Here is a 25604-nt window from a genome sequence, read left to right as displayed (position 1 = left end):
AAGCTGCTTTCGGGTCTGGGGAAAGGGATGAGCTCAGGAGAGTTCAGCGTGACCTGAAGGTGAAGATCAGAGAGGGCAAGGACTCCTACAGGAGGAAGCTGGAGACCAAACTCCAGCAGAACAACATGAGGGAGGTGTGGAACGGGATGAAGCAGATTACCGGCTTCAAGGTGGGAGGGAGACATCCAGGGGGCTCCCTGGAGAGGGCCAACGAGCTGAACTGTTTCTTCAATAGGTTTAGTTCACAGCCCTCATCCGTTTCCTCCTCTCACCTCCACACCTGCCCCCCTTGTTGAGCTGCACTTTTGCTGAGCCCTCAACACCCAATGGCTCTTCCAATGAGCCCTCAACACCCGGTGGCTCTTCAAATGGGCCCTCAACAACAATAGGCTCCTCCACCCTCCCCCCTCTCTCTGTGACGACTGACCAGGTGAGAAGACAGCTGGAGAAACTCCACCAAAGCAAAGCTGAAGGACCTGATGGCATCAGCCCCAGGGTCCTAAAGACCTGCGACACCCAGCTGTCTGGTGTCCTGCAGCACCTCTACAACCTCAGCCTGAGGCAGGAGGAGGTCCCGGTGCTGTGGAAGACGTCGTGCCTGGTCCCTGTCCCGAAGAAGTCGATTCCATCCGTCCTCAACGACTACCGACCGGTAGCCCTCACCTCCCATGTGATAAAGGTGCTGGAGAGGCTGGTCTTGGCTCACCTCCGACCGCAGGTGAAATCGTCGCTGGACCATCTACAATTTGCTTACCAGCCTCATGTGGGTATGGACGACGCCATCATCTACCTACTGCAACGAGCTCAGTCGCACCTGGATGGAACTGGTGTCTCTGTGAGAGTCACTTTCTTTGACTTCTCCAGTGCATTTAACACCATCCAACCACTGCTACTGGGTGAGAAGCTGCGGGTGGTGGGGGTAGACTCGTCCACCATCTCCTGGATCACTGACTACCTCACAGGCAGACCACAGTTTGTCAGAATGCGCCGTGTGCTGTCTGGGATGGTGGTCAGTGATGTTGGAGCCCCACAGGGAACTGATCTGTCTCCCTTCCTGTTCACCCTGTACACCACTGACTTCCAGTACAACACAGAGTCATGCCATCTGCAGAAGTTCTCTGATGACTCTGCAGTGGTCGGATGTATTAGGGATGGACGGGAGGAGGAGTACAGGGCAGTGGTGAGTGACTTTGTGAAGTGGGCCAGCGTGAATCACCTGCTTCTGAACGTGGCCAAGATCAGAGAGATGGTGGTCGACTTCAGGAGGAAGACAACAGCTCCTAGTCCTCTGAGTGTTCTGGGAGAGGACGTGGACATAGTGGAGGAGTACAGGTACCTGGGTGTTAACATCGACAGCCGACTGAACTGGTAGGCCAACGTCAACGCTGTGTACAAGAAGGGGATGAGTCGACTCTTTTTCCTGAGGAAGCTTCGATCCTTCAATGTGTGCAGCAAGATGCTGGAGATGTTCTACCAGTCGGTTGTGGCCAGCGCTCTGTACTTCGCTATTGTCTGCTGGGGGAGCAGCATTGGAGCCGGTGACACCAATAGACTCAACAAACTAGTTAAGAAGGCCGGCTCCATCATCGGCTGCAAGCAGGAGTTTCTGGGGCAGGTGGTGGAGAGGAGGACGCTGAAGAAATTTTTGTCCATATTGGACAACCTGGACCACTCTCTCCACCACCTACTGCAAGGCCAGAGGAGCACTTTCTCTAAGAGATTCCTCACGCTCCGCTGCAAGAAGGACCGTTACAGGAAAACATTCCTGCCGACAGCAATACGGCTTTACAACAAGTCACCACTTGCTTGCTAGTCCCTCTGTGAATTAGACAATGTAAACACTGTACATGTTCATAGTTACCTACACTTAACATATCATATTATATACAAATATACGATTATATACATTTATTGCATTTTTGCACTCGTCTATTGTTTGTTGTTGTTGTTATTTTTATTATATTTGCATTTACACCTTAATATGCACATACATACTTGCACTCTTGCACCTCTACTGTTTAAGGTTAATTTAATTAAATTCCTAAATTAATACTCTGTTATTCTTTCTTTCATACAGCTATTTTATTGTTGTTGTTATTTTTATATTTATATATATTTTTATATATCTTTCATCCCTGTTGTTTTTATATCTTATCTTATTTTCTGTGTAAATGGCTGCTACGCGACACTAAATTTCCCCTTGGGGATTAATAAAGTATATATTCATTCATTCATTCATTCATTCATTATAGCTTCCACCTCACATAAGGTTGTCTGCAAAGCCTCATCATCCAGAACTTGTTCCTTTAGCACAGAATCTTTCCATCCTTTTGTCGATTTATTCTCTCTTGAATCGAACAAAACAAATCATAAATCTAACTCTTCAGTTTTTATCGTAAATGAATGTTCTAGTGAGGTCAAAGACTGTCCCGATGTCCCAGTCCACATACGAAAATAAAACCCTGATGTTCGGTCCCGCCCCTTCCTCTTATACCAGTCGATACTCATCAGACCAATACAAACAATATATGCAAAAAAGGCATTGTATAAAATGTGAATACAAGATCCATTCACATGGCAAAGGAACGTCTTTAAATCCATCCATCCATTTTCAAGCCGCTTATCCGGGGTCGGGTCGCGGTGGCAGCAGGTTCAGCAGGCCGACCCAGGCTTCTCTCTCACCCGCAACACTTTCCAGCTCATTCTGGGGGACCCCGAGGCGTTCCAAAGCCAGCCGGGAGATAAAATCCCTCCAGCGTGTCCTTGGTCTTCCCCGGGGTCTCCTACCAGTTGGACGTGCCTGGAAAACCTCTAATGGGAGGCATCCAGGAGGCATCCTGACTAGATGCCCGAACCATCGCAGCTCTTTAAATCATACAAATTAATTATATAACATGATTTGTAATCAAACAAAATATATGGCTCCAACAACTTGTGTGTCGATTTTTGATCATTTATCAGGTTTGGAGTTAAGTCTTCGAAGATCAAAGATTGTATTACAGCAGACACTATTTTACACATCACGGAATAATTCCAAACAAAGTATCCCGTCAGATCATCCGGCACGGTTCGTCGGTTTGAGAAGCTTCTCCCACGTCTTCAATGCTGCTTCATGCCTAAATGCAAAGACCTGTTCCTCCTCCAGGTATTCTGTGACTACCACGGCCACTCGAGGAAGAAGAACGTGTTCCTGTACGGCTGCAGTGTGAAGGAGACTCTCTGGCAGTCTGGCTCTGCTGTTAACACCGTGGGATTGAAAGAGGACCCAGGATATAGGGTAAAAAGCACATGCACATCCCAGTAGTGGATTGTAGGTACAACTTGTAAACAAGAGCCAAAACTCTGCAGTTGCTTCTCAATGTCTTTCTCTTTCTTAGACCATTCCGAAGACCTTGGATCGTCTCGCACCGGCCTTTTCTTTCAACAGCTGCAACTATTTGGTAATAAAAATAACCCAAAAAGTGTTACTTTTTTTAATCATATTTACATTATAAGGGCTTCATTAATTCACCTACAATTTTCATTTATTTTCACTAAAGTCACCAGACAATTAATGTGACAGGAAAACCAAATCCCTCCTTGAACAGGTGGAGAAGTCCCGCTCTGCCACGGCCCGGGTGGTGGTCTGGAGGGAAATGGGCGTGCTGAGAAGTTACACCATGGAGAGCACTCACAACGGTTGTGACCAGGGAATATACAAGGTGTGTGCATGTGATTGTGTGAAACTGGTAAAAAAAAGAAGTATTTTTAAGCTCCCATGAGGGTAGTTTTGCCTGACCAAAATCTACTCTGTCTATCCTTTAGTCCAGGTTGAAGTTTGAGCCAAATTTGTTTCTACCTTCAGGAAGATGGGCCACGAAAAGTTAATGTTGATTTGTTTGCAACTTGCATACCTCAGTAACGACAATATTTTCCCAAACCTAACCAGGTAGTTGTGTTGCCTCAAACCATCAAACCAAGTTGTATTTTGTGAAGAAGGAAGTTTATTTTGAAAAGACTGTATTCATGAAACGAGCGTAAGTAGACACGTGTTTCCTGACCTTTTTAGGAAAGACTAGAAAAAAGGGGCAGGTTTTCATTAGATATCATACGGACCGTTATTCTGAAACAGCAAAGTGATGTCACCTGTATCTCGGCCCAAAAGGTTAATACCGGTTGAAGAGTAGGCATTTGGGACTTCTTTGTTCGTTTATCCCGTAGACCGGAGGGCGAGTGTGGCTCAGTGGTTAGCATGCCCGTCTTTCAATCCAAGGATCGGTGGTTAGAGCCCCGGCTCTGCTAGTCCATGTTGATGTGTCCTTGAGTAAGACTCTTAACCCCAAATTGCTCCCGTTGCTGTGTCTACAGTGTATAGAGCAAAAATGTAAGTCGCTTTGGATAAAATCATCAGCTAAATGAAATGCAATGTCACTAATAGGCAGGACCGGACCCAGATGCCATTGTCTCTGGACCGAAAACCGATTGGGAATTATTACATTTTCATGCATCTCTTCTATTTAATTGTTTTTTCTAGCCTTTACGGCTCTCGTTCAGTGGTCCAGGAAACGCACCGATCGATTGCACGCCTTGTAAATCATCTCACCCGATCCTACTCGGCCAATCAAATGTGTGTATTCCGTTAAGCGCCGCCCTCAACTCCAGTGCCACATTCACAGACACAGGAGACCCGATAGTTGGAAAAAGTATGTGACAATGATGTCAACAGAGAGGAGCAATGAGCTGAAACAAGTGTAATAACCACAGATAGTCCCTGCGCACACATTTCTTTTTTTTAGCAGAGGTCAGAGCATAGAACCCTGAGGTCAGAGTGGTTCAATTTAATAACGACAGATAAAGTTCATAACCCCACATCGCTTGACGCCCGAATAAACTGAATTTAAAGCTGCAGGACAATTCAGTTTAATTCTCTTTTTTTTATTAATTACTTTATTTGAAGAGTCACATTTTTCAAAAGCTTTCCGTTTTAAATCCAGCCTTTATTTTACTTGAAATAAGATAACCTAATGTATTTATTATTAGAGTATGTATTATTTATAATTAAACCAGTTTAATTCTGTAATAATCAGAAAATCTGTAATAATAAATATTGTTTAGGTGTTATTCAATTGAACTTTATTTATTTAATTTGACAGTCATCTGTTGACTACATACAGATGTAAATGCAACTGTTGGCTACTTCAATACATATGGCACAAAATCATATCACGCAAATTGGACATTATTGTTATGTTCCGGACCTTTGCATGAGGAAATTCTCTCACTGGACCTTGCTGGATTTGTGTTGAATTCCCCCGCCGTAGACTGGATATGAGAAGTGGGCGTAGTCATCCTGACGCAGTGACGGGCCGTGCATTTTCGACCTAGGCCTTCAGTGCCTGCTGATATTGTTTACATAAATACGTGCATGACAGGATGCTGCGTCATTAACGGACAATGCATGTAGTTCACATCAACAAGAACCAGTCACATTTAGTTATGTAGCCGAGAGTTTATCTTGTGCCTATACTTCACTTTATTAATAAAACAACAAAACGATGCACAAGACAGCAACCACTTTTGGTCTCTTTCCACACTTCACTTCAATGGAACATCTCCTCTCCTTCCGTTTTCCCCTTCACAATAAAAGCCCCAGAAACGTACATCAGAACACTGCTTACTAGAGAGCTGTTCAAATACTTATGACAAAACAATCCAACAAAACTGTGGCACTAAAACACCGCACACACACAAGAGCACTTGCCGATTAGAATGAATGATATTAACTAGCTTTTTTTTTAATCTCAACTTTGACCCGTGCAGCTGATTTGTGGATTTTTCCGATTCTATATTTAGCAGCAGTTGCAGAAACATACGGTACAAAATATTCCTCTCAGCAGCAGCAGCCAAACTCCCTGCTGTCCTAGCTCGCGAGAGGTGGGTGCCGGCGGAGAGCCAAGCAGGATGAAAAAACCTCCTTCAGCCATTGAGTGTTAAAACAAGCAAAACACTAAACATGTCATAACTTCTCTTAAGAATCAGCCTGAACTCTTCTGTTGCAGCAAAGTAGCTTCCTGTTGTGTTGACAGAAGTCACACTGGCCCACTGGCCAATCATACGTCCACACGAGTTTGCGGGCGCTGGCACGTCAATCGAATACACCCAGCTTGTCAAACTAAAGATCTGATTTGTTGAAGTCTATGACAATCAACGACAATGTCCACTCTCCGTGTACTTTAATCTGCAAAGGCCATCTTAAATTGCTTTGCTTCCATAGAGACACCGGAGGAGAAAATCTGATTGGATGAAAGCTCTCCTTTAAAACCAGCTGCACTGAAATTATAAAATAGCTATAACTTTGTGATTCTGTTTAGGCCAGCAGAGAAGGCTTAGCTGGCCCTGACGGCCCACCAATGTCCTGACGTCACCCGTTGGACTGATTGAACGAGATGTGAAATATCATTTGACCTGATCTGGCTGCACGTGCTCAGTAAGTGTCTCTCTTTGTCTCCATCATCAACCTGTCGTTTGCTGCAACAGCTACAGACACTTCAGTAGGTGACACAAAGACATCTTTGTGCCGGTTGAAGTCTATCTCTCTCTCTCTCTTTCAAAGTGTAATTAAGTCCTGGGCTGATCATTCAGCCTGCAGTCACCAGCTCTAACCTTTATTTATAGAGCTCATAAAACCAGAGCTTTAAAGAGCCTTCAGCACTTTATAGTGTAAGTGCGAAAGCACCGAATAATTACCGGCAGGCTGCTGATAAAAGCGCAATCCGAGTTATGAGTGGGAAAAAATGAACAACATGGATGAGGAAAATGTTATCTGTGTATCATCAACCTCTTAATTTATGACTGATGTTGGAAAACAGAAGCTCAGGTTGGGCCAGTCAGAGGTATCTAAACTAGTGCGCCAGCACGTGGTCCATTCAGAGGAAACGTACTGTCTCCACTCGTTACATGGATACATCGTCTTTTCAAAATAAACCTCTGTTCACAGGAAATGTACAGACACTGCTCATTACATGGATACATCGTCTTTTCAAAATAAACTTGTGTTCGCAGGAAACGCACAGTTTCCACTCCTTATAGTCATAGTGTCTCTTCAGAATAAACCTCCCAGGTAATGTTTGTATCATTTTTAGGTTATGTTATGCAATAAAAGTACTTGGTTTGGTTTATGAATAGATTGCTATGACAGTTTGGGTTAAAATAAGTATGATTGTTAAATAACTGCAGTTAATTTTGTTACATACTTGCACTACTTAACCAAGGTTAAATAAGTCAGCGTTGACTTGGTTTCAAACGGGACTGGAACAGTAGTTTATGCAGTAGTATTTGACCCGTTCTGGAGGCCAGTCATGACTAGATGGAATTATTTGACAGCCAATGAAATTGCAGTATTATTAACGTTGTGTTCGATGCTGGAAACTCTCATCTAGTGCAGTTTCCTTAACCAGTACACAAATATTCTGCTGGACGCCGGTTTGAGTCCCAGTTGGGACAAAGCCATGGATACATTATCAACGATAAAGAGCTATTTATGAATCAACACGTGTTCCACTACAATCTAATGATAATCAGTAAAAAGCAGAGAGATTATCAAGTACTTGACTTACTTATGGCTATTAACCAATTATATTACAGTTTGTGTAACATTTAAATTGTATTTACTCATGAATTACTTCAACTTAAGATGCTTTTCTGTCCACTTAATTATTTACTAATTCATGACATGTAGAAATTGGTGAATTAAATGTATTTCTTGTAAAAAATAAACAGTTATAGTAAATAATAAATAATAAAAAAAGAATGTGCTAAAAGAGACTGAAAAGATCATTTCACTGAGGTACCTTTTTGAATTGAATATTAATAAAGAATATTGATTAGTTTATGTATGTATGATGCAGAATGTAATGTATGATACAATATCCTGTTAAATTGGATAGAAAGGCGAACCCATGCAGTAGGTCTTGAGATATTGATTTGTTTCAAAAGTTTCAACTCTGAGATGTTTACTCTTATCACACTCACTGTGAGAGTCGTCGGGATTTGGTTTTCGATTGATTTCAATCAATTGTGCCTCATCCTGTCACCCAGTCTCCTTTCAGAGGCACGACGACTTCAAGCCAGTAAACAGTTATGTAATAATCAACTCTTTCAAAAATACATTTTCACCTGAGGAAGAAAGGAGCAAAACCACTCAACTTTTGTGGCGTCTCCACACACACACACACACACACACACACACACACACACACACACACACACACCAACAATGTTGCATACAGATTTGCAGATATTTCAGAGAATACATGTTCAGGAAAAATGTAATAACCCGAGCCTTATTCATCTTTAGTGTCCCCCTTGTGGGAACTGTGAGGAACTTTTAACTGGTTATAAAATAATCTCAATAGTATAGTGATGCCTCAATGTGACCTACATAAGGAAACGGGACCATCAGAGAGAAAGAAGACTGGCTATTTCTATATCGTTATTCTAGGTTTGTCCGGTCATATTCTGTGCAAAATCAGATGACCTTGTGCAGGTTGCACCAGAAACTGCTTAAGCTCAGACTCCGGTGCGGCCTCCAGGACTGTCAGACTGGAAAACCTCTCATTTTAGCTCCGCACAAAGGGCCTTTGGTGAGCGAAAAAATAAACATTACCAGTTTTGTCCACAGGGGTCGCCAAAAAAACAATAACAAGAACAAAATCCTCCTTAAATAAGAGTGTTCTAAACCCTTCTTAAAGAGCAGCGTGCCCTTTTTTCTCAATGTGCTCGTAACAAAAGAAAAAGAACCACAAAGACAAAAACATGGCAGTGGAATTGGAAACTTTTACACAAAAACATCACTGGCCTGAATAGAGGTCCATGTTGGAATGAAGTGACAGGTGTTTTTAAAGGACAGTCCATTTGCTCCACCGTCCTCGGCTGTGTAAAACCCACTTCTCCCATTTTAGGATTTTCTGGCTCATGTCTCGATCTAAATTTGTTTTGATCTTTAAACGTAAAATGAGGACACACACACACACACATAAGTTGTTTCTGAGGCAAGCAAGCATGCTCTGTTCCTGCTGCACATGTAAACCTCTGCTGCTCTTTGAAATATTGAACAGCCATCTTTCAGACACACACACGTACACGTTTCGAACAACTATTTGAAGCCTCATGGGAAATAGGACACCTACGGAACCAAAGCACTCAAACAGCCACACACACTGCCGTGTAGACTATTGAGCTGCGAGAGAGGGATAGAGAGGGACGGGGGAGAGAATTGGAGTCAACGAGTCAAAGTCAACGAGTCGCGGCTCTGTTGTGGAGAGACTTTGGGAAACAAGTTTCTTTTTCACATGAATCTCCGAGTCTGACCCAAAGCCAACGGAAAGTAGGTGAAGATGACAAATTCATCTGGAATCAGTCATGGTGCCGATTAATAATGAATCCTTTCATATCATTTAATTAACACAAACAAATCAATAAATATCAAATCAATAAATCAAGCAGAAAGGCTGCGTGCTGCCGTGTCTGCTGCGCAAAATAAATACATTTATGTAAATATGAATTTTATATGAAACATGAATGCTAGCTTGGATCAGACACAATTCCTTTCAACTGTGTGTGTGTGTGTGTGTGTGTGTGTGTGTGTGTGTGTGTGTGTGTGTGTGTGTGTGTGTGTGTGTGTGTGTGTAGGGCCTGCAGACGGGAACCAGGGAGCTGCAGGAGATGGGCGTGAAGTTCTGCCACAGTCTGCTGTCCGTGATCAAAGACGTGAAGACCCTTTACAGCCAGAGGCTCATCAGCCACGTCGACCTGGACCACAACGGCCTGGACCACAAGTCTCACAAGTAAGACGCAGCCTGGCGCCAGGGGCCCAGCCCCCGTTACATGTGGCCTCTTTATGGGCAGGGGAAAAACAAAACGAAGATAATCCTCCGGGAGTGAGGACATTCACTTTGGTTTAGACGCATGGCTAGATTTAGCAGGAAAGAGTGATGCGTACAGGGTACCGACACATCTGGCAGGATGTTCACATGTAGCATGAACATTATTATGACGAAGCCTTGCGTTGGATAAATTGTCCGGATTGTGTCCACGTGCTGTCAAACACAGATCAGGACTCCATGCACGCGGTCCGGCTGATCGGATCCCAATGCGAGCGGGATTTGACCTAAGAGACTTCAGACTGTACTGTTAATTCGTCCTGGAAGGTGGGATTGTGTGTATGTATATATAGATAGATATGTATTCACTACTTGCTAAATTATTATTATTCTATGTTTTTATCATGCACCTTGTTTTTTGAGGTCTAATGTCAGGGACCTTTCTATTTTTAAAATAACAACAATAATAGATTAACACAGCTTTAAACATCCTCAATCAAGTATGGCCTCATTAAAAATAAATAATAAATCATCACCTTTCAAAATGAACTGAAGAATAAAAGTAAAGACACAGCAAAAAACATTTGTTTGAGAAAGAGACATGAAAGTGAGTTTTAGAGTAGATTTAAAAGAGGACACCGAGTTCCACAGATGAGATGGCCGGGCCGCTCTCTCGATTTTTTTTTTTTACTAATTTTCACACTTTTATGGTGTGTGAAGCAAGAGACATGAGAACCGGTGGCTTTGATAACAAACAAACAAACAAACCACAAAGACACACACACACACACACACAGCTCAGACACGCTATGCCGAGGATCCCTCACCGTGGTGATTGATGCGTGGATCTAAAGTGGAGCTGAACGGCTCTCATTGATTTTCAGACAGCCGCTCAATCTCCCCAGTGAGCTGTGACAGTGTGGGGGATGGGGCTGTGGGGTGGGATTTGTGCTCACCTGAATACACACTTATTGTTTCATTAAATCTAATTCACTTATTTTTTCTTTCCTTTAACATTGGCCTCTTTATCCCTCCAGTCGCCTCTGACGTCATTATTTATGTATTGCCACTTTTCTTGATTTGTCCCTCGGCAGCCTTTGTGTCCATCTTGGCATTTTTCTCACATTTCTTCCTTCCACCGCGTCTCTTTTGGTCGAGGTGCGTTGGGATGCTCGCCAGGTCAGCAACGCAGTATTTCATTCATAAAAATTACCCCCGCCGCTCGTATACGAACGACAGAGATCCATCACTGATTTCTTTTGTCGTTTCTGGATAATTAAGCAACACAGCGTTTATTACCTCTGACCTCTCTATCTATCTGTCCAATGCGCTTCCTTGTCGTCCCCCACTCCACCCATGGGCGGGGCTAAAACAAGGGGTGAGAAAAGGAGGCTGGGAAAGGAATTGTGGATGTGCAAAACTGGGAAAGGAGATCTGTGTTGATGACAGGTGCTCCACAGCAGCAGGTATTTCTCCTGTTACATGAGGATGTGGCGCCGCCTCTGTAGTATGTGTATGTGTGTCAGAAAGATATCAACTTTTTACACATGTACTCTTGTTGCATTTCATTGCCTGTTGGCTCTCTCACTCGGCGTGCGATGTGAATTTTGTGGACGTACTTGAGTTTAGGGCTGCAACAACGAATCGATAAAATCTATAAAAATCGATTATCAAAAGTGTTGGCAACGAATTTCATCATCGATTCGTTGTGTCAATAAGCAATAAGTCGCGGAGAAAAAAAAAGAGCGGAGCAGAGCAACTGGCCGGCCAGCGTTTCTGAGATTGGAGTGAGACACGAGAAATGCTGAGGTCGTGATGTTCTCAAAAATAGAAGACCTTTGACGAGTCTTGGCCAATCGGCGTCTTCATGTTCCTCAAACTTGTTTTTAATGGAAGCTAGTCAACTTGCTATCACGTTAGCTAACGTGTTTGGGTTGTGTATTGTCGTTAAAGTTACGTTATGTTCCGTTACAGTTCAGTCTTTAAAAAAAACGTAACGTGATGGAACATGCCGTCACCCCCCGGTCTGGTTCAGTTCACGCTGTCACTCGTTAACGTTAAACCGGCACACCGGCGGATCTGGCTGTAGGTTTTTTTTTTTTTTTACTTACTTTACTTTAAGTAGAATGAAGCAAATCACGTCGTTGGGCTTAGCCAACAACGTGACGTCGTGGTCATAAGAGACCCAGAATGAAAGACTTTAAGGAAGAGGACGCTCTATATGGAGCAGTACAGCTTCCCTCTGTCCCAGTATTTCATACATATTGATAAAGCAGGGTATGTAAATGCATCCTCTGGAGGGATCAATTACAGTAAAAAGGGCTCACATTTGGCAGATGTAAAGCATAGATGTGTATGTTTTTAGTGTTAGTCCATTTTGTTGTTTTAATTAACAGCTCAGGCATGTTCAAGGAGCAACCCGTGTGTGCACTTTCTGAAGATGTTTTGCACTGTCACTTCTGTTTTTGAATAAAGGGTTGGAAATGAACGCTTTTTTGATAAAAAATGTTTTTATCCGATTCATCGATTAATCGAAAAAATAATCAACCGATTAATCGATTATTAAAATAATCGTTAGTTGCAGCCCTACTTGAGTTGCTGGCTTGCTGGTTTGGGTAAAACTGAGGTGTGTGTTGTTTTTTTGCTGAGTCGCTCGAATCTTGAATCATTGTGAATAGACAATACAATGCACAAAACAATGTACAAAACATTACAATCATTGTTTAAAAAGCCTCTGACATATATTTAAGTTTGATTGTATTGGCATGATTGCCTACAAATAATAAGGACAAAATTAAATGCTTTAACTTTGAGTTGGTAGTGAGACAAAAAACTATAAATTGTTCTTTTAAATAAACATATTCCTGTGCATAATATCTGATCCGATTCGAGTGACGTTCACAGACGGGCAGCGTTGCAGCTCTACAGTAAACATGTTATTACCCACTGGAGCAGGTGTGTTTGTCGATAAAGTACAACATATGCTTCATGCGCTGCTTGTGTGGCTCTGCTGCCAGCGCGCTGTCCTCTGGTGAGCTGCGCAGCTGTTTAGCTCGATGTGTCGTTTCCTCTGCCCGCGAGGTAATGATGTCATCACAGCTGAGTGGGCACCGCTGATGTGGTCACAGTCGATTGGGCACCGTCTGACAACGAAGCTAATAGGATCTGAGATGTAAACACCGGTGTGTGTGTGTGTGTGTGTGTGTGTGTGAGAAGCAGCAGTGTGTCATATTGAAAGGCTGATGCTTGGTCTGTATTCCTCTACTGAAAAGGATTCTGTGCTACGGAGGCCGACAGCATTATGAGGTGTCAAGCGTCTATTCTGATCCGCATTTTTAGAACTGAAATTTTCTTGGGGACTTTGGGTAAAACACTACGCTTGTTCCTGTCACTTTTTGCCCAGTGTGATTGGACCAATCACAGTGGAGGGGCAGGACAGATACCACGAAAGTAGCGTATTACTTGAACCAGGCTTCGCCCAATTTCGGCTCTTCAACCAAACTGGATTAGCCGAAATGTTTCCCCGTCCAGTAAATCTCATGAACCCACATAGACAGGCGAATACACATAGACTGTATTTAAGAAGTGGAAGTAGTTGTCGCGACGTCACCTATTGGTCTGTGGACTGTAGCTTTGAAGCCTCGAGTTCGGCATTCTTGCCGTTGCCATCTTGGATTTTGGCAGACACCTTGTTTTTTTTGCAACCAGGCGAGGTGAGACGCTGTGGCAGAGACTCTGTATTGTAGCGGAAAGGGAAAATTAAAAGCACAGACTAGCCGTGCCCCTCCCTGACAGCGTCAATAATTTATGTACCTCCTCCCATAGGCCTGTGTGGATGGAAGTAAAAGACTACATCAACATTGCTGTGTCTAAATTGCAAGATGGAGAAAAAAAACAATTACGACAGTTCCTTGAGTCTAAACCAAAGGTCTGTAGTAATGATCCTGGGAAAACTGATGTTCTGCAACACACCATCTATACCACAAACTGTGTGCCTATAAAACAACGGCCTTATAAAACAGGGTTCTGTGTACCTATAAAACAACACAGATTTTGTGTGGACTTTCGGCACGTTAATGCTGTCACTGAAACCGACGCGTATCCTCTATCAAACATAAATGAAATCCTTGAATCTCTTTCTTTCACCACAATTGATTTAAATAGTGGATACTGGCAGGTACCCATGGATCCGGCTAGCAAAGCAAAAACTGCCTTCGTCACACACACTGGATTATATCATTTTAATGTCATGCCCTTTGGTCTCAAGAATGCGGCAGCCACCTTCCAAAGGCTCATGGAGAGGGTCTTGGTTGGCCTGCGTGGTGAAATCTGCTTAGTCTATCGAGATGATATAATTGTATATTTGTCATCAATAACTCAGCATTTTGAGCATCTACGGATTGTGATGGATCGACTCTGCAAAGCCAATCTGACAATCAACCTCAAGAAGTCTAGATTCTGAATGCAAGAAATCAGATTTCTTGGACATATTGTCTCTGGTAAAGGAGTCAGTGGTGATCCCGACAAAGTCGAGGCAATTCGTTCATATCCAGTGCCGACAAACCTCAAGGAAGTTCAGAGGTTCTTGGGGCTTGCTCGATGGTATCACAAGTTTGTATCAGATTTCTCAAATTGCTCAGCCTCTGAATTACCTAAAGAAAAAGGGAAGATCTTTTATCTGGAATCAACCATGTCAGCAGGCCTTTGACCTACTGAAGTCCTGTTTGATCTCGCCACCTATCTTGGGTCACCCAAATCCTGATTTACCATTCCTGGTCTATACGTGATGTGGGTCTTGGAGCTGTATTAACCCAGAGAACAGGAAATGGAGTTGAAGAAGTTCTTGCTTATGCCAGCCGATGTAAACACACAAAGGAATTACTTTGTAACAGAAAAGGAATGTCTAGCCATCATTTGGGCTCTAGAAAGATGGCAACATTATCTCGAAACCAAGCTCTTTACTATTATCACAGATCACTCTGCCTTGAAATGGGTTCTTTCTTCGACAAAGACTACAAGTCGCCTGATCAGATGGGCACTAAGGTTGCAAAGGTTTGACTTTATTGTGGAATACAGGAAAGGGAAAAGAGACAAAAAAATGGAACAGGATTTTGTTACTGTGGTGGTGGGGCGGGGTTGCGTGCAGCTGCAGAGGGAATTGAGCGAGGGTGTGGTTCAAGGGAACAGGTGCCGTCATGAGGTAATCAGCCGCAGCTGGGGGCAATTGTGTGTATGTGTGTCTCCCCGTTAAAACAGGAGTAGCGCCTGATGAACGGAAGAGAGAGCGGTGAGCCGAGGCGACGTAGCTGAAGCGACAGACAGCTGATCAGAGACGGCAGGTGTGCTCAGGGGCGAGGCCGAGAGCGCACACGAGTCTTTCAATAAAGCTTGTTAACCAAGTCCAGAGTGTGTTGCCTTGTGTGCCGCCCGAAACTCACGGGGTAACGCAGAGTCGTTACAGTTACCTTTGAAGATAAAGTCCATCGGGAAAAAACAATTCCAAACCAATTCCACTATCGACTTTACATTCCTCATAGTCTTGTTCCAGAGATACTTCAGGTATATCATGACAACTCTCTAAGTGGACATTCCGGCATTTTCAAAAAGTACAAAAAACTCTGAGAAACAATACAGACCACATTGGCCAATAGGCTACTTCATAGAGTCTGAAAGCAGATCATCAGAAACCGGCTGGAAAGATTCAACAACCCACTCTCACAGGCCCTAATGAGATGTTGAGGATTGACATTATGGGTCCCCTACCTAGAAGTCTCGAAAGACATGAATACTTATCGGTTGCAGTGAATTACTATACCTGCTGGGTGGAGTTTTCTCCCTTGCAATCTGCCACAGCACCAGCAATAGCCGATTTCACAAGATGGGGTATTCATCCCCGGTTTCTGAGGGAGAGGTACCGCAAGTCCTTTCTTCCCACTGCTGTCAGGCTGCACAATATGCTGAGCTCTCAGTAGACCACGAACACTTTGACACTTTGATCACTTTAAACACATATGAACACTTCTGAATACTTTAACCATTCACCTGGTGCAATATCCAACACGTGCAATATGGTTCAAGTACTTTTATATACTTTTTTTTTATTCAGTCTGTATATTTAATATTCTTCTTTACTGTTTTTTTTATTGTTTTCTATTACTGTTTATATTACTTGATTTTGATCTTTTATTCACTGTTTCGTGAACTCTGCAAACAATGGACTGACTCCCAAGCCCACGACTGCCTGACAAATATGACTGAAAGAGTAAATCGTACTTTAAAATGTATGATAGTCTCTTATGTGGGGAACAATCATGGCAAATGGGACCAACACCTTCCTGAGTTCAGATTTACCATAAACTCTGCTGTTCAAGAGACTACACGAATCACTCAACAGCAACTGCCCTGGCCCAGCTAACTGATGACTGGCTGATACAGATGGACAATAAGAAAATGGTCGGCACAGTCTTGCTTGACTTTAGTGCTGCGTTTGATGTTATAGACCATGATGCCTGTCATTGTTTCTTAGTGGAAACTCAACTTCACTATATCCTCCTCACGTTTTTCAGGAAGGTAGTATTTAATCAGACACCTGAATATTTCTTCAATCAATTACAATATACATTTAACAGACATAACCATCTCACAAGGAACGCTAGCTTAGGTCACTTGATACCTCCAACCCCAAGAACAAACCTCAAACATAGTTATTTTTCGTGCAATTACTGCTTGGAATTCACTACCTCCTCATAGTACTCATACTGGTAATAATCTGCCATTCAAAAAACAATTAAAGGCGCACCTCAGGACATCAATCACTTGACGTTTTCCTTTGCTTTTTAGTCATCTGATATAGTCATCTGATCTTGTATAAATTATGGTTGAATAGTATTGGAAGGGAAACCTACGCTACAGTATACAGCTCTGGTAGCAACCTGTCAATCACCTTCTAGCCCCGCCCTAAAGCATAACCTGCTTTATGGTCTGTTTGACTCTAAATGGACCATCATTTACTAAATGAGCATCATGCTGTATTGAAGAAGACTTAAAACTAGAGATTGAGACATAAACTCATGTTTATAATGTTTAATGAGGGAATAAATCAAGAGAAAAGTAGAGTCATTTTCTTATAAACTTCTATACAAACCGAGGAGTCGCCCCCTGGTGGACATTCGAGAGAATGCAAATGTAAGGCACTTCTGCATTGGCTTCACTTTACAGAACCGGAGGTAATACCCACATGAAGCATGACCTCAACATTTAACCCATCCTAAGCATTGATGATGCATAGCATAGTGTCTCTCAAGGTAGGACCTTCGGGCACTTTGACATATGGACAAAATGTTTCATTGGGGACCACCCATGTTTGGTAGAGTTGTTCCGATACGCTACTAGCATCGGAAACGCCTCCGATACGGCCTAAGATGCTGGTTCGTGTTTCGACGAGGACGATATCATGTACCACTGTTTACATGTAGCTAGGCTAACCCATGCATTAACTCCACTCTTGTACTTACACACACACACAAACAAGATTCCTATTGATCTACTCATATCACTCTTTATATTTATAATCAAGAACAATTCCTTTATTAGCTAGTGAGAAACTAACCAGGGTCACGTCCTAATCTCTGCTTATTGTCTGCTGTTTTTTTTCCCTCTTTTTTTTTTCGCCTTCAGTCTTTTCAGATACCTCTGGACTGATGTCATAGACATCTTCCTCTGCAGCAACTTTCTATTTCTGTTTGTAGCAGAGGAACTCTTGAGAGTTGAGCTCTGGGAAACTTTTTTTTTCCCGGCAGAAGCGGACCCAAGGATATAAAAGAGATATTTGTGAAGGGAAGAGATATTTAGTAAGCCTGAGTCAAGACTGAGTGTGGAGTTAAGGCCAAGCCTCCAGTGCCTTTCCCTCAGTGCTCTCTCGCTTGCACATAAGACACTGACTGCCTCTCTCTCTGTCTGTCTCTCATGCACACTCTGTCTCTACACCACATTCTGTGCGTTCTTATCATCTTTTTTCTCTCTCTCTCTCTCTCTCTCTCTCTCAATGCACCCCCACTTGATCTTCTCCATGTCCTTGACAAAAAAAAAAGCACTGTCAGAATTCGAGCTTAGCGCTACGATTAGCATGGCGGACTGCCAGGGCCCTGCAACCTGCTGTGCTCAGTGGGGTACATTTAGCGCTGCCCTGATATTCCCTTTCAACTACTTGAAACAAGTGTTCCCGATGTGTTGCGTTGGTATTCCAAGCGCTATTGCTGTAGCCGTCCACCATATTTACACTTTGCTGTCGTGTTTTCGATTGTTACCTTCAAAAAGTATGGTCCTAGGCTCACATAGGATCCTCCGAATGATACCGGTTGAAACCTGAATTATGTATGGAGGATTGATTGCAGGTCTGTAGTATGTATACGTAGTGCATATGCATCATGTTTATTAGATTTGAATTCAAACACTGGATATTAACTCAAGAAACTGCTTTCAATGTTGACTTATTTAGCCCTTTTTGTTACTTAAGTACTCAACTAACACCAGATCATAACAAGCATCATTCATTTATATGACAAAGGTACTTGTTTTAACCCGAAATACGCAGTGGCGGGCTGTCAGGGCATGCTCAGCCTTCTCTGTTGGCCTAAACAGAATCACAAAGTTATAGTTATTTTAAGATGTAATTGTTTTTCACAAATACACTACATGTATTATACTTATTTTTCCCTATTAGCTTATTTTCTCATTGCACAGTTCATGCACAGCTCCTGTTCCTCATCTTCTGTCTGCGCACGGGCGATGCTTGGCATCTGTTAAGCAGAGCTCATCCAATAACACTTCACCTGTTTCACTATGGTAGAAAAGCGGGTTAAACTACATTGTGACGGCCTGCTAGGAGGGTTCTGTACATGTGATTCCTCAGCAGCACCCTGAATCTGCACACTCCAGCGCATCTCACCCTGCTTGGCCACCTGAGGCGTGATGGAAAGCAGGTCTGCACTAGCTCGCAGTTAACACAGAAGTTCATTTTGAAAAGAAAACACTGTGCATGTAACAAGTGAAAACTGACACGTCCAAGCTTGTGACACCACATATGGCTAATAAATGAACTGCAAACGTGTCTTTAATGTATGCAAAACACATATATATATATATATTCATTATTGTGCATTTCAAATGCAATACATGCTGGAGCATAAGTTGAAGGTTTTGATGCAATATGATTTGATCCAGAACAAATACCTTTCAAGATCAACAAGAAACATCCATACCATTGGCCTGAAGGGGAAAGAAAAGAACACAACGCATAGTATACAGATTCAATTCAATAATATAAAACAGGAAAACCTCAAATAAAAACAGCTCTATACTGGATACGTGTCTGCGAAATATTTAAATTCAGTTTATTTTATGTTGCCCAACATCACAAATACAAATTTGCCTCGGAGGGCTTTACAATCTGTACACATGACATCCCTGTCCTCACATCGGATCAGGAAAAACTCCCCCAAATAAAGATAGTAATAACCATTTCACAGGGAAGAAACCTGAGGGACAGCAACAGAGCAGGATCCCTCTCCCCGGATGGACAGAAGCAATAGATGTCATGTGACCAGAATGAATAACGTAACGAAGTTACAGCACATTCAATGAATATGACAGAAATGATTTATATAATGAGTAGTAGGCATGGTCCACGATCCAGATAAACACGATCCATGTCAGCAGAAGGAGGTAGAGAGGAGGGGCATCAGCAGGGCCATGGCGGGAGGCAGGACTGGCTCCAGACACAGCCACGATCCATGGCAGTAGGCACGACCAGCCACAGTCCATCGCAGCAGGCACGACCGGCTCCAGACAGACACGGTCCGTTGAAACTTGAGTCGAGGAAGTACAGAGGCTCCTGGAAAAAAGTAGAGTTAGTAATCTGCATTGAAGAGACAATTTATCCAGAAGGAGAGAAAGAAGGAGAGAAGAGGAGCTCAGTGTATCCTAAGATGTCCCCCAGCAGTCTAGGCCTATAGCAGCATATCTAGGGCAAACCTGAGCCAGCCCCGCAACTATAAGCCTGAGTCAGCCCTAACTATAAGCGCTATCAAAGAGGAAAGTCTTAAGTCTACTCTTAAATGAGCTGACAGTGCCTGCCCCCCACACACAGAAAGTGGAAGCTGGTTCCCAACCTACTTTTTAAGACTTTGGGACCAAAGCCATCCCACCTGAGGCTGCACCGACAATCGCCGAGGGCAGAAGATCCCCGATCCTGCCTCTAATAGCCAGAATCTTATCATTGAAGAAGTTCATAAAGTCATTACTACTGAGGTCTGTAGGAATACACGGATCCACTGAGCTATGACTCAGCCAGCCTGGCCACAGTACTAAAGAGAAACCTAGGGTTGTTCTTGTTTTTCTCCATTAGTGATGAGCAATAGGCTCCTCTGGCATTACGGAGGGCCTTCTTATATGTTCTCAGACTATCCCGCCAAACCAACTGAGACTCCTCCAGACCGTTGGAACGCCATATGCCCTCAAGCTTCCGTGATGCTTGCTTCAATATGCGGGTCTGAGGGTTATACCATGGAGCGAGCCTCCTTTGCTTAATGATCCTCTTTTTTAGAGGGGCTATCGAGTCCAGTGTTACTCTGTGAGCCAGTAGCACCATCGACAAACTGATCAATCTGGGACGGACTAAAGTTGGCACAGGAGTCCTCTGTTATATTGAGACATGGTAATGAATCAAATACTTAAGGAATAGCTTCCTTAAATCTAGCAACAGCATTGCCAGTTAGACATCTGGTGTAAAAACTCCTGCCTAACGCCATACAATCTGGTAGTATAAAGGCAATGGTCTGATAAAAGAGGGTTCTGAGGAAACACTATTAAATGCTCCACGTGAATGCCATATGTAAGAACAAAGTCGATGATGTGGTTAAAGCAGTGAGTCAGTTCCTGTACTCTGACAGAAGCCAATCGAATCCAACAATGAGATAAATGAGATAAATGCAACACTACGGTGGAATGTTGACATGCGGCTATACATTTCATCAGCAACCATATTTGGGAGAGAGCGAGAGAAAAGTATGGCGTCCAACATTGTTTTGGCGTAAGCACACACTGATTCCACTTTGACTTCAGTGACCTCCGAGTGGCGAAGTTGGGAGTCATTACCGCCGACGTGTATTACAATCTTACTGTATTTACGTTCATCTTCAGCCAACAGTTTTAAATAAGACTCAACGTCGCCCGCTATGGCCCCAGAAATACATTTGACTGGGGGGAGAACCGGTTAGAGGTGTCCAGAGGGCTGCTCAGATCCAGGCTTCTGCTTTCCTTCATACCCAGTCTCCCAGCTGCTTGGGGGCTGCTGGGAAACTGTTAATGCTAATAGAAACTAAAGCTAGTTGGTCCGCACCGACTATGGGAGTTGGGCTGGCTAACGTAGCTAACGTCTGAGCTTCAATGGTGCAGAGCCGTGCATCTAACCCACTGAGACCTGCCTCCAACCTAGCAAATAAACTACACTTATTACATGTATCGTTATCATTAAAGAAGGCAGGTGAATAGCTAAACATGTGACACGCTGAGCAATGGAGAGCAGGAGAGGTATAGAAGGAAGACATCGCTAGCTGCTAAGCTAAGTAAGGTAGCTAACATTAGCAGAACAAACGAAATGAAAAATAAGACTTATTTAAGAGGTGAGTCGCTAAAAGAAAAGAATCGAGTGTTTAGATGTGAAAGATGTACAGCAGGTAATCAGGCGCTCTGCAAATCACGATTAGCCACCTGCATGGAAAAGGTGCTTGACAGCGACAATAGAATGTGACACACATTTTTTTCAAGAACAGACTCCGTGAGATGCTTCACTTCTGAAGTTCTTCCATCGGACCCCTGGTGCAGGTCTCATGTAGCGCAGCACAACATACCTTAATACAACAGTTTGGATGATATCTTAAGGAAAGTTACCTCTCATTTTTGTGCATTTTCCTACGAAGCCAGCAACATGTGTCAAATTTCGGCTTGCGTACTGTCTTTTAAAAATAAACGTAATGCTTCACAGGAAGCTTAGTTAGGTTAAGGCAGGGGGGAAATTTGACACATGTTGCTGTCAGCAACCGTTCCTATCCAAAGAGACATTTTGCCCTTTTTTCCACCCAAAAAATTTATGGAGCCACAAAAGCCATTTGTAATCACAGCTTATAAAGTTGTGTATATATAGTCATATTAGATATACTAAAACTATAGTTTGCTGTATTTATGAAATTCTAGAACAAGAATAAAGACAATTCTTGACATTGTATTGCTATTTTACATGTTTTAACTATCAAACGCTTATGAAGAAGAGACAAAAAAAATAGTCATGTTCAGCCTACATTGAGGTCAATTAAACTATTAAACACACAACTATGCGGATGTTGAATTACTATCAATATTTGTGGCTAATGTGGTCGAGTGTTCGCCCTGGAATCGCAAGGTAGCAGGTTTGATCTCCATGTGAGGTTTCCATTTTAAAAAGCACATCTTTTGCTATGTTTACACTGAGTGTCCACACTACGCTGAACTTTAGAGCACTGCAAACAGAGGAGGATGGATACGTTTTTACTAACGGATGCCTGTCTCACTGCCATGAGCTGCCACACAACTAGCAGCAGTAGTGATGTTTGGAGACTTGATCCACTTTGTGAAAGTATGCTCAGTTTGCTGCAGCAGTTGAGAAATCGCTCTTCTTCGCTCATCTGCAGCTTTATACTTTCCAGCAAATACTGTGTGTTTGTTCTGGGAGAGTTTTTCAACATTACATGTTTTGTTTCCTAATTTCGCCACATGACAAGCAGGTAAGCCTGCATCGTTGACAGTGAAAACAAATGAATAGGTCCACTCGGAATTAAATTCCCAGTTGTGGCACATCGTTTTTTTTTAGCTTTAGCTCCAAACGCTGGATGAGATCAGCCTGCGTAGCCTCCCTTACTGCATCATACACATCCACACTTTTACCCAAACCAAGTTGTTTCCTGTGAACACAGACTTTTATTTTGAAAAGAAACTGTCATGTAAAGAGCAGAAAGTGGCAGAGAAAAGAGGAAGTACGTAGAGTGTCATTGTTTGAAGTAGGGAGTGAGAAGTGTTCACAATGACACTCAACTGAGGACAGCCTAACCTCACAATTAAGATTACCAGTGTTCCTTAAATACATTTTTCTCTGGCCTTTTTGACACAGATGAAAGCAGCTCATTTGAAATGCTCTGTTCTGTGACTTCTTATCCAGCTCAGGCACATCTTTTACACACTGTTGGGTCTGATATCACAACTTAGAGGATGGAATCCCAAATGAAAAAAGAAAGAAAGAAAAAGCAATTCAATCCAATAAATCAGAGTGTAAACAAACCTGCTGGTGTTTCAGCAGTGGGTGCTATACACACTGGGCCCTGCAGAGAATCAGCGTTTTGCAGAGTACTGACTCACACTGTAGACAAGCTGTCCTGCTTCATTGCCATTCACAGCACACAGACAGACCACACACACACACACACACCCCAAGTTGCTGTCATCAGTATGCTAGACGTACACCCTCTTTCCCGTCTGTCTCTCTTCCTTTTTCTCTCACCCTCTCTCTCTCAGCCACATAAGATGGAGATCAGTGTGCGTGTCACATCCTCTCTGTCCCAACAGAGTCCCAGTGTGTTTCTACATGCTCTCTCACACACGTGTGGTGTGTGTGTGTGTGTGTTCAGATTACCAGGATTTTCCGTCAGCTGTCAATCCCAGCGACTGTAGCTGAACTCAAGGTCACGTCGTGTGAGGGGGCAGAGCATGGTATTTGTAAAAATAAAATACGCAACAGGTTGTTGGAGGTATCACAACCTTTGTTGTCCGGCTTTGTTCACACCCACACTGCTCATTTCGAAATCCAATAGAGATCCCAAAGTGCCCAAAGAAACCGGAATACGTCAAGCTAAAATGCGTGTCGAATAATGCAACAGACGTGGAAAAGTATTTCCGTTTGATGAAGTGTAAACACACCATTTCAGTTCTCAACATGTCACCCGGTTTAAACACCACATGACATTCTGGAACAGATTATAGGCCTCTGCGATATTTTCATTTAGATGCTGCGAGGGTCCAACTACAATTCTGTTTTTCTCCTGCTACGCCTCACAGATGAGTTCTGTAAATCATATACCTCGTCTTTCGAGAAAGGAAAAATCAGTTCCCAAAAGGGATATTTGATGCGTTTTCAGCCTGTCAGCTCAGCTGTCAATCATAGGCAGAGAAGCCCCTTCCGGATCTGACAGGGAAAAAAAGTCCTTTTATTCTTCCCTTTTTATTAAATAAACTATTGGACATTTATTTGAAAGTCACTTTGACATTATTTTTCACTTGATTATTTTTCAGTTGGACTTGAAACGGTGTTCAAGAGGTTTGTGTTTTGTGCATTGTTTATGTTAGAATATTCTAACCAGCAGCAACTTAAACTAAAAAAGGTCTCAGCTATAAATACATATTATAATATTATAATGTACACAAATGTTTTCCAAAATTAGGTGATTTGTGATTAAAGTCGCATAAGTGTGCATTTGTGACATCAATTGGTCAGTCGGCATGTTGTTAAAGTGTTAATGTTAAAAATGAAGTAATTAATAGAAACATTTTAAACATAAAATTCAAACGACATGAACATTTAACTAAATAGGTGTTTCTTTTTTTAAACAATCAACATGTCCCAACGTTTGTTTTGTAAAATGAGTTAGCTTGTTATGTAACTTACGTATGCAGCAATAGTAAAAAGTTGCATACGGTCGTTTGGTAGATAAAGGCTACATTACTAAACCGATATCAGTAATAAAACTGAATTACTTACGTGCAAAACTTAAAATAAATCCCTGTTGACTTTTGGTTTGGAGACACGAATAGCGGTGTCCTGAGTGAAAGTCATAGTTTTGTCTCCTTTTCTCTCCTGCAGCTGCTTCGAAGATGACGAGCCCCCTTGTGTCGAAGAGATTGAGTATTCCTCTGACTGTCCTGCACTCAAAAGTGCCGATCTGGATTCGGACGTCAATGGCAACACGGCCAGTGCTGACGAGGACGACGAGAATGACGACGGAGGATGCAGGGGAGCGAAACATCGGCGGGGCAGCATCGGCCAATCGCAGCAGTTGAGCGCGAGGGGTCGCCTTTTCCCTCACCTGGTGCGACAGGCCTCCGCCGAGATGCTCGGCGAGAAAAGGACGGCGCGCAATGGTGTGAGCGTCAATGGACAAATCATGAGTTAAACCCTTTTTTTAAGTCGACTTTTCTCAGCATTGTAAGCTTTCCTTGTCGGAAGGTGTGCTTGAATGAAAAGAAACACCGTGGTAAATTATACAGCAATTTAAAAAAAGAGTTAAAATACATTTAGTGGCCAATCACATTGAAACGCGTTGCTAAAAAAGCGCTGCTTTTTAGATTCACATATCGATGGCCAAAGTGCAAAACCTCCAATCTGCAAAATGATCCAGGAAAAGATCTTATCTGCACTTTGTGTATTTTTCTATTTTGTATTTGTATTGGGTATCCTAAAAAAAAAATTGCATTCTGCAAGAAAACAATTTTTTTTTCTTTTTTTTTCTCAAAAGTGCATTTTTCAGATAGGTTTTGCCCTTCGACCAGATAGAAATTCAAATATTCTCAACATTTTATTGCCAGGCAGCCAATCAAATCAAGCAAGAGGCGGGCTTTACTACTTTACCATTGATTTCCTGGTTCTATGCCAATGGATGTGTT

General features: G+C 42.7%; 1 protein-coding gene across 1 annotated transcript in view; it reads left to right on the top strand.

The window, feature by feature from the left end:
• agbl1 (AGBL carboxypeptidase 1) overlaps window positions 1–25114 on the top strand; it is a gene marked incomplete at both ends in the record, with an annotated part of 147068 nt that extends 121954 nt beyond the window's left edge. The window contains 5 exons of the mRNA XM_079224073.1: window positions 3146–3277; window positions 3378–3440; window positions 3588–3701; window positions 9670–9824; window positions 24805–25114. Coding sequence (XP_079080199.1) covers window positions 3146–3277; window positions 3378–3440; window positions 3588–3701; window positions 9670–9824; window positions 24805–25114 — 774 coding nt within the window. The remainder of the gene's footprint in view (window positions 1–3145; window positions 3278–3377; window positions 3441–3587; window positions 3702–9669; window positions 9825–24804) is intronic.
• Window positions 25115–25604: the final 490 nt, after the last annotated feature.

This window comes from Taurulus bubalis, assembly GCF_910589615.1.
Source record: "Taurulus bubalis genome assembly, chromosome: 9".
NCBI lineage: Eukaryota > Metazoa > Chordata > Actinopteri > Perciformes > Cottidae > Taurulus > Taurulus bubalis.
The sequence above is the reverse complement of the archived record's forward strand: the minus strand, read 5'-3'. Positions and strand labels throughout refer to the sequence as shown.